Source organism: Ceratotherium simum, chromosome 16, assembly GCF_057802395.1.
Source record: "Ceratotherium simum simum isolate JZ-2026a chromosome 16, ASM5780239v1, whole genome shotgun sequence".
Taxonomy (NCBI): domain Eukaryota; kingdom Metazoa; phylum Chordata; class Mammalia; order Perissodactyla; family Rhinocerotidae; genus Ceratotherium; species Ceratotherium simum.
Window position 1 is genome coordinate 58,827,524 of NC_141915.1, and position 15,631 is coordinate 58,843,154.

Below are 15,631 nucleotides of genomic sequence, written 5' to 3' on the forward strand. Positions count from 1 at the left end.
GGTTGAGCCACAGTGACCCAGACTCCGGAAGCTGGCTCAGTGACCACTGAGGAAATGTTTCTCTGCTGGAGGGCATTCGGGCACAACCCACCCAAAGTTCAAGCCTAACACTCACCCACCACCCTGGGCTAATGCTGTTGACCTTGCAAGATCCTTTTCAAATTTCTTTAGTCCTAGTCACTTATAAAAAGAATAAGTCTGATTTTCAGAATCAAGTTAAAAAAATGTTTTCTCTCATTCCTAAGTTGCATCACATGGTCAATAGGCTAGAACATTTAGGGCTTCCTGACACCCCTTTAGTTTGCTCCTCAAACGTGGGAACCTCTGCTCCGCTGCTTCTAGGAAACACCTCACTGCCGTATATCAGCGCCCAGCAAGCTTCTGTGAAGACCCACGTGGCAAATACTTCTGGCTTTGTGGGCCATCCAGTCCTATATAGTCTATGACCATGTAGCTCGGCCACAGACAATACATAATCAAATGGGCAGGACGTGCCCCAGCAGAACTTTATTTACAAGAACTGGGAGCGGGCCAGACTGAGCCACAGGCTGCAGTCCACCAACCCCTGCTACGGAGGAAACTATCTGTTCCTCCCTGAGCATTAGGCTGGGCAGTGGTACATCTTTACCTTTATTTAAAATCACGAGATATTTTAAATACAAAGAAGTACAAAGACTACACCATTACCCAGCTCCACCCCATTCTAGGTGTTTGTTTGTTTTTTAATTTTTATTTATTTATTTTTCCCGCAAAGTCCCAGTAGATAGTTGTATGTCATAGCTGCACATCCTTCTAGTTGCTGTATGTGGGACGCGGCCTCAGCATGGCCAGAGAAGCAGTGCATCGGTGCGTGCCTGGGATCCGAACCCGGGCCGCCAGTAGCGGAGCGCGCGCACTTAACCGCTAAGCCATGGGGCCGGCCCTCTAGGTGTTTTTTTAAGTAAAAGGGTCTAATAGTTGAACTCCCTCTCAGCCCGATTCTCCACGTTTCCTCATCAGCGGTAACCACCACCCTGAATTAGATCATCACTGCTCCCACTAATGTGTCTATGGCATTAATACACACGTGCATCCACAAACAATAAATGGCACCGTGGCTGTACGTTTCAGCTTACTTCACATAAACTGTAACGTGCAGTGCATCTTATTCAACAGCCTGCTTTTTCACCCGCGTTGCCAGACGTGGCTCCAGTTGCCTCACTCTCACAGGAGAGGATTCCACCGAGGGAACAGGCCACGGTTCACTTACACCCCCTCCAACACACGTTACCCTACCACTTTTCTGCTGTCACAGACAGTGCTGCAGTGAATGACTCTGCACCTGTCTCCTTGTGCACACATGTGAGTTTCCCTAAGGCATACACCAAAAGGTAAATTTCTGGGTCCAAGGGCAAGCACATCAATTCTGCATGATATCGCTGTCTCATATATAGTACATCACCTTCTCAAACAGGCCCAGCTCATAACACAAAATTTAGCACAAATCAATTATTCTCCCCTGCAATACCTCCAATTACCCACTTAGACCTATCTCAAAAATCAATAACGAAACAGCACGCAGCCTTGTTTACCCCACACACAAAAATGCTAGTGTTTACAAACAGAAAATAACACGTGCTGGCAAAGATAAGGAGAAATTGGAACCCCTGTACAGTTGGTGAGAATACAAAATGGTACAGCCTCTGTGGAAAACAGTACAGAGGTTCTGCAAAAAATTAAAAATAGGGGCCGGCCCCCGTGGCTTAGCGGTTAAGTGCGCGCGCTCCGCTGCTAGCGGCCCGGGTTCGGATCCCGGTCGCGCACCGACACACCGCTTCTCTGGCCATGCTGAGGCCGCGTCCCACATACAGCAACTAGAAGGATGTGCAACTACAACATACAACTATCTACTGGGGCTTTGGGGAAAAAAAAGAGGAGGAGGATTGGCAATAGATGTTAGCTCAGAGCCGGTCTTCCTCAGCAAAAAAAGAGGAGGATTGGCATGGATGTTAGCTCAGGGCTGATCTTCTTCACAAAAAAAAAAAAAAAAATTAAAAATAGAATTCCCATATGATCCAGCAATTCCACTTCTGGATAATATACCCAAAAGAACTGAAAGCAGGGTCTCAAAGAGGTATTTGTACACCCACATTCACAGCTTTATTCACAAGAACTAAAACACAGAAGCAACCCAAGTATCCATCAATGAATGAATGGATAAGAAATGTGGTATATACATAAAATGGAATATTATTCAGCCTTAAAAAGAAAAAGAATTCTGACACATGCTACAACAAGGATGAAGCTTGAGGACATAACACTAAATGAAGTAAGCCAGTCACAAAAAGACAAACACTGTATGATTCCACTTATATGAGGTAGCTAGAGTTGTCAGATTCATAGAGACAGACAGTAGAATGGTGGGTGCCAGGGGCTGGGGGAAGGGGGTGGGGAGTTAGTGTTTAATGGGGACAGAGTATCAGTTTGGGAAGATGAGAGAGTTCTGGAGGTGGATGGTGGTGATGGCTGCACAACAATGTGAATGTACTTAACACTGCTGAAGTGTGCACTCAGAAATGGTAAATTCTATGTTATATGTATTTACCATAATACAAAAAAGTTTTATTTTTAAATACTAGTATTTACATAAAAAATTCTTCTTGGAAAGATATTAAAAAACCATTCATGTGACTGCCTTTACTTGCAGGGGAGGCTTTTATTTTTCATTTTAGAGTTTTCTTGACTCTTCTAACCATGTCTATTTATTACTTTTATTTTTAAAATGATGATAATGGTGGAGGGGGCTCAAATTTAGGCAAAAAATTAAAATATGTTATTTAAGATAACTTAAACATAAGCCTTAACAAATGTTAAACAAACAAAAAGAGCTCCCATTTTCAAAATCTAACTCAGGTTAAGATTTACTATAAAAGTTATGTGGAAACGAAGCCTCTAATCGTTATGTAAAACCTGCAGACTGTCAGCCTGACAAATCATCACTCTTAAATAGGGCAAGTAACGATTTCAGCCAGAAATACTCAAAATAGGGTTTCCCAAATCTCTGGCAATATACAAGATTAATTTAAGTGGCACAAGCACAAACACAAAGATTCTTCAGGTAATTTAGAAAAATATAACATGCAAGTCAAATCCATGACTTTTGGGAAACTGCTACTTAAACTTGGGAGAAGAATGTACTACAGGACAGACGTCAATCCTCCTGGATATTTTAGATGGAGTGTTTATTTTCTAGCTAGAATCTGGTGCAGAAGTGGTCCAGGCACGTGGCAGGAACTGGTGCTCTGAGCCACAAGTACAGCAGACCCTTGTCATGTTCCAGTGATGCTTCTCAGGATCCTTGAGGATCTTCAGCAGCGTATTCAGGGAGGAAGAGAGGACAGCCCAAGCCCACATAGGGTCACTGAGGGATCCAGTGGGGTCCAGGGAAAAAATACTAAAACTTCTCTTACTACGTTTGACTCTAAAAAAGCTAAGAAATTAAGGTTTATTAACATTCACAGAGTGATACAGAGTGACACTGGCACCCTCCCTGGTTTGGCTGCATCGCTCAAGGGAGGTGGTATTCCACCACGAAGACAGGCTGGCCTGGCTGCTCCCACTCACGCTCTTGCTGCCAACACACTGCAGTTTACACGTGCCAGGTTACAAGGGTTGACGGATGTTCCCTACTTTTAACTAAATTAACCCTAACAAAGTTGACGAACAGCTCAAAGATTCCTGCAGAGAAACAAAGAACTGAAGTCAGCTCTATAAAGAAGCACAGCGGGGCCGCCCCGGGCTTAGCGGTTAAGTGCGCGCGCTCCGCTGCTGGTGGCCCGGGTTCGGATCCCGGGTGTGCACCGACGCACCGCTTCTCCGGCCATGCTGAGGCCGCGTCCCACATACAGCTACTAGAAGGATGTGCAGCTGTGACACACAGCTATCTACCGGGGCTTTGGGGGAAAATAAATAAAAAGAAAAAAAGAAACTAAAAAGCAGCACAGTGGACGAGAAGATGGCAGAGCCACCTACAGGTTTAGGAGAGCAGGATCTTATCGCGACATAAAAACAAGACAACGTAGTCAAATCTTACTAAAAGTCGACCCAAAACAACCTCAACATTACCAAGGTCATTACCAGAAACAGAGATTTATAATCAACTTCATCTTACAAGTGTGCACTGGGCCTGGATATGTTAACTTTTGCTGCTATGAAGCCATTACAATTACAAGACATTTAAAAATACTAGTTTCCATAGCACAGCCATCTTTCATTCATTGTTTTATTATAATATAACTAATAGCCCTGAGGCCAGCCCTTGTGGTCTAGTGGTTAAGGTTCGATGCTCCCACTGCCACAGCCTGGGTGCATTTCCCCGTCAGGGAACCACACCACCCGTCTGTCATACTGTAGCGACTGCGTGTTGCTGTGACGCTGAAAGCTATGCCATTATTTCAAATACCAGCAGGGTCACCCATGATGGACAGGTTTCAGCGGAGCTTCCAGACTAGACAGACTAGGAAGAAGGACCTGGGCACCCACTTCCAAAAAAAACTGGCCACGAAAACCCTAAGCCTAGCAGTGCAGCACTGTCTGATACAGCGCCGGAAGGAGAGAGGATGGCGCAAAAGGACTGGGCAGGGTTCCGCTCTGCTGTACAGAGTCTCTAGGAGTCGGAATCCACTCGACGGCACCAACAACAAAATATCCCTGAACACATTATGCCGTCCAAATTCATCCTAACAGTTCTCCTCCCATACTCCCATCGCCCTGCCTCTGGTTCTATCCTGATTTCCTGAGTTTTAATTGTTTACCAATTTTTTAAAATCATTCTTTTGTTTTTTTTCTTCTAAGTTTTACCACATATATGTATACCTAAATACTAAATTGTCTTCTTGTTTTTCAACTTTATAAATAGGAATTCATGCTGTGTGCAGTCTTCTGGGACTTTATTCTTCACTCGACATTATGTTACTCAGATTCATTCACAGAGCTGCAATCCATCCTCCGCACTGCTGTTTAATATTCCACCATGTGCCTATACCACAATTCATGTATCCGTTCTGTTGATGAGCACTTGAGTTGCTTACAATTTTTTGCCGTGGTCATTTTTATACAGGTTTCCTGGCATTCATGTATCAGAGCTTTTCTGCAGGAGTTGATTTGCTGGGTAACAGATAATTTGAAATAAAACACCAGATTGTTTTCCAAAAGAGTTATGTCCATTCAGACCAGTACACACAGAACCTCACTGGTCTTCATCTCCTAACATGCAGTGCTGTCAGACTTCCGCATCATCGATCATAAAGGTGTGAAGCAGTACCCTGCTGTGGTTTTGATGGCATGTCCCTGACTTCCAGATTATTTACAAGGCTGAACCTCTCTTCTTTTACTTCTCGACCCTGAGATTCCTCTTCCGTAAAATGCCCGTTCGTCACTTTTCTCTCTATATAGGTTATTGTCTTTTGCTTGCTGATTTGCAGTTCTTTACATATCCTGGGCACCCAGCCTTTGTTGTTTATGTGTCCCAGGCTCGTCTCCCAGTTTGTAGCTCCATGTTTGTCTTTTAATTTTCTTTAGGTGTTTCCTCGTGAACAAAAGTTCTTAATTTTAATGCAGCTCAATTTATCAATTTTTTTCTTTTATGGTTAGTACTTTCTGAGACTTAAGAAATCTCCCATCCCAAGGTCAGTAAGATATCTGCCCACATTTGTTATAGAGCATTAGTTTTACTTCTGATTCTAAGTTTTTAATCCATTTGTGTGCACTGTGAAATGGGGGTCCTATTGCCTTTTTTTTTTTTTTTTTGGTGAGGAAGATTAGCTCTGAGCTAACATCTGTTGCCAATCCTCCTCCTTTTGCTGAGGAAGACTCGCTCTGGGCTGACATCCATGCCCATCTTCCTCTACTTTATATGTAGGACACCTGCCACAGCATGGCTTGATTAGCGGCACGTAGGTCTGCACCCGGGATCTGAACCTGCGACCCCTGGGCCGCCGAAGCGGAGTGTGCAAACTTAACCACGCCACCGGGCTGGCCCCATTATTGCATTTTTTCCATATGCAAACCCGAGTTTTTTTAAGTTCCATTTGTTTAAAATGGGAGACGCCTGTATATTTGAAAAACTGACATGCACCCCACATTTCCAAATCTATGCAGGTCTGTTTCTGGGCCCTCTGTTCTACTCCACTGGTCGTCTCTCTCCCTGACCCCAAACCATGACATTTCAATTTCTCTAACTTTACGAGAAGACTTCACAGCTGGTAGAACAACTCTCTTCTCATATTCTCCTTCAGAAGTGTTTCAGTGATTTTTGATCCTTTGCTTTCCTTTTTCACATAAATTTTAGAATCAGTTGGAGCTAAATTAATCTCTACATTAATCTGGGGAGAACCAGTCCTTTTATAATATTGAGGCAGGCCTCCCTCTGTGAAGGCAGCTATCTCCACGTATGTAGGTTTTCATGTACGTCCTTCAGTAAAGGTTTTCCACATACATCTTGGTAAATTTAGGTCTAGAGACTTTACTATTTTTGCTATTATATATTTTTTTATAATACAATTTTTTTTACAATCCTTGTTATTTGGTGTAGAGAAATTCAACTAACTTTTTACGTACTGATGTTATATGTAGTCATGTTGCCAAATTTCTAATTTGTCTATAGAGTCTTTCGCTTTTCTAGGCAGGAACGTCATTTTCACGTTAACAGTGTTATTCCCTCTTTTTTCCTCCTTTGTCACTGCTCTGGCTAGGACCAACACATCTTAAACAGAAGTGGCAATAGTGGCCATCCTTGTTTCACTTCTTAAAGGGTAGGCTTCCAAAATGTTCCTATTTAGAATGCTTTTTTGTAGTTTCTGGTAGCTGCCCTTTACCAAGATAAGGAAACTCCCTTCTATCACTACTTTGCTAAGAGTTTTTTTTACCATAAATTTTTTTTGCATCTATTTTCAGGTGACCTTTCTCTTCTAATCTGTTAATATATGGTAACAGTAATTAAGGTAGCAAAATCAGCAATCACTTATACAGCACTTACTGTGTGCCAAGTACTATTATAAGCACTTTATATAATTCATTTAAGCTTCACAACAACACTAAGAGGGAGACAATTACTATTACTTTGCAGATGAGGAAGAGGAAGCTTTCAAGAGGTTAGGTACCTTTGTTCTCAAGGACTCATGGCTATTATGTAGCAAAACCAGGCTGTAGACCCAGCAGGCCAGCCTCCAGAGCAGTGCTCTGAACTATTGTGCTATGCTCTCTCCACAATTACATTTAGAGATTTTCTGATATCAGAACATCCTTACATCACTAGGATGAACACAAGTTGCTCATAGTGTTTAAAGATTTTATTTATTTATTTTTCCCCCAAAGCCCCAGTACATAGTTGTCTGTCATAGCTGCACATCCTTCTAGTTACTGTATGTGGGATGCGGCCTCAGCATGGCTGGAGGAGTGGTGCCTCGGTGCGCACCCGGGATCCGAACCCGGGCCGCCAGCAGCGGAGAGCACGCACCCAACCGCTAAGCCACGGGGCCGGCCCCATCTCATAGTGTTTAAAAGACAATTGAATTTGCTAGTATTTTGTTTAAATTTTTATATCTATGCACGTGAATAAGATGGGATTATAATTTTTCTTTCTCATATTGTGCTTGTTTAATTTCATTATCCAAGTTATACAAACCTCATAAAATGAGCTGGGAACTTCTCTTTTTCTGTTCTCTGGAAGAGTTTGTAAAGCATTAGAATGATCTGTTTCTTAAGTTTCATAAAACTCACCCGTAAATCATCTCAGCCTGGTGTTTTCCTCACGGGAAGATTTTTAACCACTAATTTAATTTCTTTAATAGCTGAAAGTTTATTTGGACTTTCTACTTTCTTCACTTTTAGTAAATTATATTTTATTTCCTCTTTATTTTACCCACTTTAAACTTCTACTTTGGGGCATGCTTTATAATGTACATAAAACACTGGTACAATAATAGGTGTATAATATAATTTAATACACATATTTTGGAAGTATCTTTTGGAAACCCTTTTTTCTGTTTAGGCAATTATTTCCAGAAAAGTTTGGAGACCATTACTCTACCTGAGTGATTTGTCTTCACGGCCTGTCCTGCAGAAGATACAACTCAAATTTCGGTTTTATCAGTTATTATATGTCACAAACTTCACTCCTAAATTTGATCCAGACTGAGAATGCCAGTCCCACGAGAACGTGGCTGTGTCTAATTAGGAGACCGTCGTGTTTGGACACACAACCCACCCCCTGCTGCAAACTTCCACTCACAGTTCCGAGCATGCTCCTTGGAGAGCAGGTAGTTGGCCAGGGGCGGCGTGTAGGTCAAGCACTGTACAGTCGAGTTGAGGAAGCAGGTGTTGCCGAGGTTGTGGAGCCCCGCTCCGACGCGGTACACTCGCTCCCACTTCAGAGACAGCCGCTCCATGGGGAAGAGCACTTTCTGTGGAGCGGGGACACCATCACAGCAGCCCTCATATGCATGCTCGCTGCCTGAGAAAGGGACAGGAAAGTGAGAAGGACAACCTAAGTCTAAGCACTGGTAGACCACGAAAAGAAACCCCTGCACATCCACTGAGTGGGCAGTTACTCAGAACACCACATCAAAGGGTAACCGGTGTTCCCATTTACTGCAAGTTCTGAGAAAGCCCAGGAGAAAACCTAGTCATCTCATAGATCTTCCCAACTGCTTAGGTCTAGAATTCTAGGACCCTTTACGGATAAGAGGACCCTTTACAGATACGAGGACAAGATTCAGAGAATGAACAGCTGGAGGAACCAGGCCCTGACACTCTGAAGCCCACCCCATTTCTCTTTCTTGGTTCCAAGCCCTGATCCTATTAAACACCCACAGGTCCCAAAGAACTTCTAAGGACACAGATCTCTTTCTGACCAATCCTATATCATTACTTCTATAACTAAGATCTATTTATATATATGACCCCACACAAAATTCACAACTCTGACTACATTCTGTTTTTGTTCCTACTAATCAGTCAATGCTTCATCCATCCACTCGGTCAACACACAGTGAGGCCCTTTCTGCCAGCAAACCATGAGTCTGTACCCTGTCTCCTGGCCTGTGGCTCATCTCCACTCCTGTGGCGATTGGCTCCCTCCGTTTTGGGGTTCAGCAACACATATTTGCTCTTTAATGACTCTAGCTGATACGAGAAACTCTTGCTGGCTGGCTCGAACTCGATCTTCTGTAGAAGGACCTTCTTGGCAGAAGAGGCCAGAAGCTTCCCCAGCTCTCCATCATCGGCCGAGTCCTTGCGGCCAGGTTTCAGGGCTTCCTTCAACTTATCAACTATTGGCATGGTGCATCACTGTGGGGACAAGAAGGAACATAGAGTGACGAGTAACTAGGTCCCTCTTCCTCTTAAAACCCCCTCTTTGGTCATCATGGATGCTAGCCACACAAAAGCCTCTCTGGATCAGTTGCCAACACTACAAAGGAAGTGTAAAACATGGAGATATACTGCTAATCATCCAGATACAGTAAAATCCACGCTTCTCTCAAAGATAAGGTGCCTCCACGAATAGAGCTAAAGAGATAGCAGCAGCCCTAAGGAGGCCAGACGCCCTCACAGCATGTATCTTTTCAACAAACCACCGTCAGGTGACTACAGACATCATGCTTGGTGCAATTTCCTTCAAAAGGCAACCATGTGGTCCTAATGTCTCCTCAAAAATGGAAATACTAATTCTCAAGACACTCTGGTCACACACACAAATCCATGCAATAAAAGAATGGGCACGGCAAGTTTGGTAAGCATGCTTGTCTGTTCAAACCCACACTCTTCAAAATGAAGAGCTTTCATGTGTTCCATGGGACACATGAAACGACACCAGTCCAAACTGAGATATGCTATTAAGTGTAAAACACACACTGGACTGCGAAGACTTAGTATGAGCATGCAAAATAGGTCAATAATTTTTAGACTTACTATATGCTGATATGATAATATTTTACATATATCGAGCTAAATAAAATATACTGTGAAAATTAATTTCACCTGCTTTTCTTTTCTTTTTTTTGTGGGGGGGGAGATCAGCCCTGAGCTAACATCCATGCCCATCTTCCTCCACTTTATATGGGCCACCGCCACAGCATGGCCTGACAAGTGGTGTGTCAGTGTGCGCCCGGGATCCGAACCCAGGCTGCCAGCAGCGGAGCGCGCGCACCTAACGTCTACGCCACGCCGGCCGCTGCTTTTCATTTTTTAATGTGGCTACTGCACAATTTTAAATTATATTATTGGCTTGCATTACTGGACAGTGCTTGTACAGATTATCTTTGTAAAAGTGAGGAGGAGTGAGGGGGAAGAGAAAGGAGAAGGACAGGACGAGAACAGTGCACACAAGATGCCTAAACTTAAGCAAAGTGGGGAAGTGGCAGCTCAGGGCCCTGGAATGCGGCAGGCCTGAGTTATTCCATCACCTATCAGCTATAAACTCAGGGACAATCACTGTGACTTCGCACGTCTCTGATTCTTTGTAAAACAGGGACAAAAACAGTGCCAAAGCTGGCTGTGCGGTCAATGGGATGACACGCACTCAACTGGTGCCGCGTGCTGGCTACACGACAGTCCCTAACAAAGGACTGACAGTGGCGGTGCAGCCAGCCTAGCAGAAACTGGAACAAACAGGAACCCCATCACCTCCAATGGCTACAGTTGTATCCACCACATCCCGGTCCCCCCGCCCCATCTCTCAACTGAACCATCCCAGCCAACGTTCAAGGACTACTCGAGTCACAATTAGAAAAATATGTTCCTTTTTTTTTTTTTTAATTTTATTTATTTATTTATTTTTCCCCCAAAGCCCCAGTAGATAGTTGTACGTCATAGTTGCACATCCTTCTAGTTGCTGTATGTGGGACGCGGCCTCAGCATGGCCGGAGAAGCGGTGCGTTGGTGCGCGCCCGGGATCCGAACGCGGGCCGCCAGCAGCGGAGCATGCACACTTAACCGCTAAGCCACGGGGCCAGCCCGAAAAATATGTTCCTTAAACTGCTCACTCCTATCAGAAAAATGATGACTCCTTCGGGTATCCGGTACCCAGCCAGCCACGGGAGAACCAACTAGTTAGGCGTACCCCAAAACTATGCTCTAGTGAAAGGAGCTCCTCCAGCACCTCTTATTAAACCATTCAAATTTATCCTTATGGAGCATCTAACTCCGTATGTGTATCAAATTTCTTTTTCTATACAAATTTCTGTAAAAAACTCATTTTTAAAAAAGCAAGCACTAGTTCTTTGATTTGAGGAAATAAAAGAACCTTTCCTAAGGGGAATTACCTAAGAGTTCTCAACAACTGAACAGTTGCTGCCGGGTCACATGTGGGTAACTCGGAGGAATGAAAAAATTCACAGAAAGCAGTGTGGGCTTACCTGGAATGTCTGAACTTGGGCGCGCTGCTGCTGCAGCATGGGGTCAGACTCGCGGCCAGACTGGGCAGGTGCGCTGCTGGGCCCTCAAATTCACATGCTCCTCGGCTCTGGCCTGTTAAATCACCAAAGCTGCAAGCGTGTCGTCAGGAATGGGCGTCAGAACCTGTGGGATGAACAGAGCATCACATGCGGCCGCCTCTCTTCCCACTGTCTCGTCAGCCCCACTGAGCAGGAAGGCCAACCACCTGCCAGGAAGAGCCGGCATTAAGGCTGAAGGAATATGGATAGTGCTGGATTTAGGAGGAGTTGGAGGAGAACTGAGCTAACTAGCTACAAGTTATCGCAACGTGCAGGATATGCAACACTGCCGTTTGCTCTGTTTGCTCTGTATCTTAACCTTCAGGAGCGACAAGTCCAATGAACAAAAACCTCCCCACACTCACAGTCAACTCCAGTCTAAATCACGTCTCCAAAGAGACACAGATAATCATCTCCAACTTTCAGATTTCATGAACCAGTAAAATTTCCAAAAGAAAAAACCCCACAAAGGAGCAGTAAGAGTTGCCAAATTTTCACTTTGCTAAGTGTGGATTTTTTCCTTTAATTACCATCCTCAATCGCTACGATCACATAAAATTAAGGTACTTAAAAACTTTTTACCGTGAAAGCGTTCACACATACACAACGCGGAGAGAATGGCACGGCGAGCTGCCACGCCCCCCTCATTCTGCGTCAGTGATTACTATGTACCGCTGATCCTGACTCCCCTCCTGTCCACACTTACAGCAAATTTCAGATATATCATTTCTGATATCCATAAATAAAAGCACATCAACAAGGGAAAAAAAGAGCATGACAAACATCTCAGAATAAAGGACGATCTGTAAGATGAAGACACCCAGCCTTATTAACAACTCCCGACAATGTTCCTGCTTTAGCCAAGACTCACGCCTGACTGTGGACAGGCGAGGACTTTGTCGCGGACGGACGCGGGCCCACAGGCGAATGTTTGGGCACCGAGTAGCTACACGATAAACAGAACTTGGGAGATTTTACCCAATTTAATTCAAGGTAAGCAACTTAGAGAACACCTATCTCATAGCCCCCTCCTCAATGCGGAGTCAGAGATTTTGAACAAACATAATTTTTCAAAATCTAACAGAAAGATCAGCCTCTACATCACCAATTCCACTTGAAACATTAAACCTAAAAATGGTTTCTTTCTGAGTTTTATAGGAACCCAGAGAAAAACATCCTTGTAATCATCAGCCAGCCTTTGATATACACACTTGTTAACACAAACACTCAGAATGGGGGAAGGATGCTCTCTCTCCATAGCACATTTCTTATGGTCCAGGAATGGCTCATACTTATCTACGTATATTTTCTACCTCCAAGAGTACTAAGACATAGCTTCCTCCAAACAAACACCATTCAAGCACATTCTCTCTCCCTCCTCCCCTTAAACTCACTTTTCCAGGATAAACTGCACTCAGGACTCAGAGGGTCAACCACGTGCTGGCAGGGGAGGAGCCCGGAAGGACAGAGCTGGGGCCTCCCTGGGGCGCCTTTAGAGGGGGGGCCTCTAAGCTCGTCTGCAGGGTGTGCAGAGCACCAGTACCCAGCCAGGAAGGAGCAAACTGAGCATCCCTCTCTTTGGGGGCCTGGTTCTCAGCATCCCTTACAGAAAGCTAGTATGTAAGCACCAGGATGTTTGCCTCTCTCATCTGTCTGTTTCTCAGATGTTTCTCCTCATCTCATCTGTCTTTCCTCTCTCATCCATCCCATGATCCCCTAGCTCCTAAAACTCCAGGAGAGAGCCAACACTACCCGACCAAAGCAACGGGTACTTTAAAAACCCACATCTTGTACCCCCCACTTACATCCACCATGACCATGAGGAAGGTTACTCTCTCCAAGAGTGAGCCTTTCCCACATCTCTTACTAAAAGGAAACAAAGAAGATCTCAGCTCTGCTACCAAATAGAATACTCTCTCCCCGATTTTGACTTAAGCCATTCCAAAGAAAGTCTGAATCCTGCATAAGTGATGCTTCTGTGCATAACGATCTTGCCCAACATCGACACAGGCCGCTGCCTCCTCCCCCGCCTGGGCTCCTGGCTGGGGCAGCTCTCCCCTCCACCACCGGCCGGGGTTCTCAGGAACAGCAGAGAGCGGATCCGGGGCAACCGGATCGCACTCCTCCTCGGGGACACCCCAAGCCCTCGCAGACAGCGCAGCCCAGACCCTCCCCGGGCACACCCCGAGCCCCCGGCGGAGAGCGCAACCCCGGACCCTCCCCGGGGACACCCCGAGCCCTCGCGGACAGCGCAGCCCCGGCCCTCCCCGTGGACACCAGGATCCTCCTGGGGACACCCCGAGCCCCTCACGGACAGCGCAGCTCCGGCCCTCCTCGGGGACACCCCGAGTCCTCGAGGACAGCGGAGCCCCAGCCCTCCCCGTGGACACCTGGATCCTCCTGGGGACACCCCGAGCCCCTCGCGGACAGCGCAACTCCAAACTCTCCCCGTGGACATCCGGAGCTCTAGTGGACGAGCACCCACGTCTCCCCGGAGCACCCCCAGGTACGCCCCACGTCGGGCCGCACCTTCCCGCGCCCCTGGGCCCGCGGAAGCCCTCCACCCGGCCGGACGCGCAGCCCTCCCCCGACCCGGGGGTCGCCTCGACCCGGCCCTAGCCTACCCTGCCCTCGGCGAGTCCGACTGCAGGCCCGCAACACTGGTCTGCTCGGCCAGGACCCAGCACACGCACCATCCGGGCCTCCGGCGCCTCACACACGTGTCACGGCGACGCTTAAAGGCGCCGCGGCCCACAGCCCGCGCTGCCGGATACCGAAAGGCCTCAGCGCCTTTAAGGGGAGGGGCTAGCTTCAGCCCCACTCCCTGGGCCCGCCCACAGCCGCTCTACGCGCCCCGTACGCCACGGCCCCATCGCGTCGCCCCGCCAGCGTACGCGATGACGTAAGCACGCAGAGCCGGAGACCGCCCCCTTGGCCGGCGTCCGGCCTGTTCCCGCAGACCCTGTGAGGCGCCTGCTACCGTGTCCGGCGCGCGGGGCTGCAGCGCCCTTGGGGCCGTGTCCGGGCCGCGCCGCATTTTCACCTGCCGTCGGGGCGGTGGCTCGGGGTCTTAGTCTCAGCCTCTAGGGTCCTTAGTGCCCAAGACACAGGCCGGGCGCGATGAGGGCAGCAGGCCCAGTAAAGCCAGGGGAGGCCGAGCAAAAAGCTCCTGGGATGAAGAGTCGGGGAGTGATGGCATTTGACCTTTGAAGTGTACGGGGCCCTGCGCAATTCCCTGACCCCTTTCCCTCCCTCCAAGAGCGTCCTACCAAGCCGGCTACGTTGAGGTTTTACTGGAATTTTGTAAATACGCATTGGTTTTGCAGTGTTTTTTAAACATCCCTTTCTCCTGAAGCAGCTTCATTGGCTCTTCCCATCTCCGGGGCAGGTGGAGAGCGCGGTTCCTAGCCTGGCCTCCTCTGTGATCTCATGATCACAGAAGCAAAGGGGGGAATAAACGACCCGTCCCCAAAGGAAAACTTCAGTACACAACCTTGTATGCTGTGTCTGTCTTGGCAGAGAAGTCTGAAGGGCGTGGGCAGCGCGATTCCTGGGTGAACAACCTCCAGCTAGTCTCGTGCCCACCCCCACCCCCAGGCCTTCCTGCGGGGAATGGGGATGGAGAGAGAGAATGGGTGTACTTGGAACAAAATTCACCTTGTAGTTATTAGGTGGGTGTTGGTGTACAAGCAGAAACAAAACCATGGGAGGCTGAGATTGCGCCTGTGCTCTATCTGTGAAAATCCTCAGCTAAACTGCAGGCTGAGATTTGTCCCTGGTGTGAGTCTGCTCTGTGCCCTAAGAGGATGATTGAACACAGAGAGTTCTCACTATTCCAGGCCTGATACAATGTATAAGTGGGTGATTAAACGTGTGGAGCAGGTTGGGGGTGGCAACTGGCAGGGGAATGAGGAGACTCGGTTTTATCACAATTGTGTCCTGATGAGTGGGTTGCTCTGGACACTTCAAACTAACCTGGGCCTTGATTTCCTCATCTGTGAAATCAAGACGATCTCGAGCATCTCTTTAATTCTTCTAATAACAAAACCAACGACATTTGCTTCTATTGGTGAGCTCATATTGTGTGCCAGATATCAAGCTGGCTGCTTTACCAACATTATCTGATTTAATCCTCATGGCAACTGTCATGTTCCCATTTT

At 46.7% G+C, this 15,631-nt stretch overlaps 1 protein-coding gene across 1 annotated transcript in view; it reads right to left on the reverse strand.

Annotated features, from left to right (window-relative positions):
- Positions 1-14,233, reverse strand: part of USP36 (ubiquitin specific peptidase 36) — a 39,367-nt gene extending 25,134 nt beyond the window's left edge. Inside the window, exons 1-4 of the mRNA XM_014789329.2 lie at positions 14,096-14,233; positions 11,394-11,556; positions 9,066-9,327; positions 8,270-8,491 (exon numbers count right to left, since the gene is read on the reverse strand). Of these exons, the coding sequence (XP_014644815.1) occupies positions 8,270-8,491; positions 9,066-9,318 (475 nt within the window). The 5' untranslated portion in view covers positions 9,319-9,327; positions 11,394-11,556; positions 14,096-14,233. The remainder of the gene's footprint in view (positions 1-8,269; positions 8,492-9,065; positions 9,328-11,393; positions 11,557-14,095) is intronic.
- Between the last annotated feature and the right edge of the window lie 1,398 nt (positions 14,234-15,631).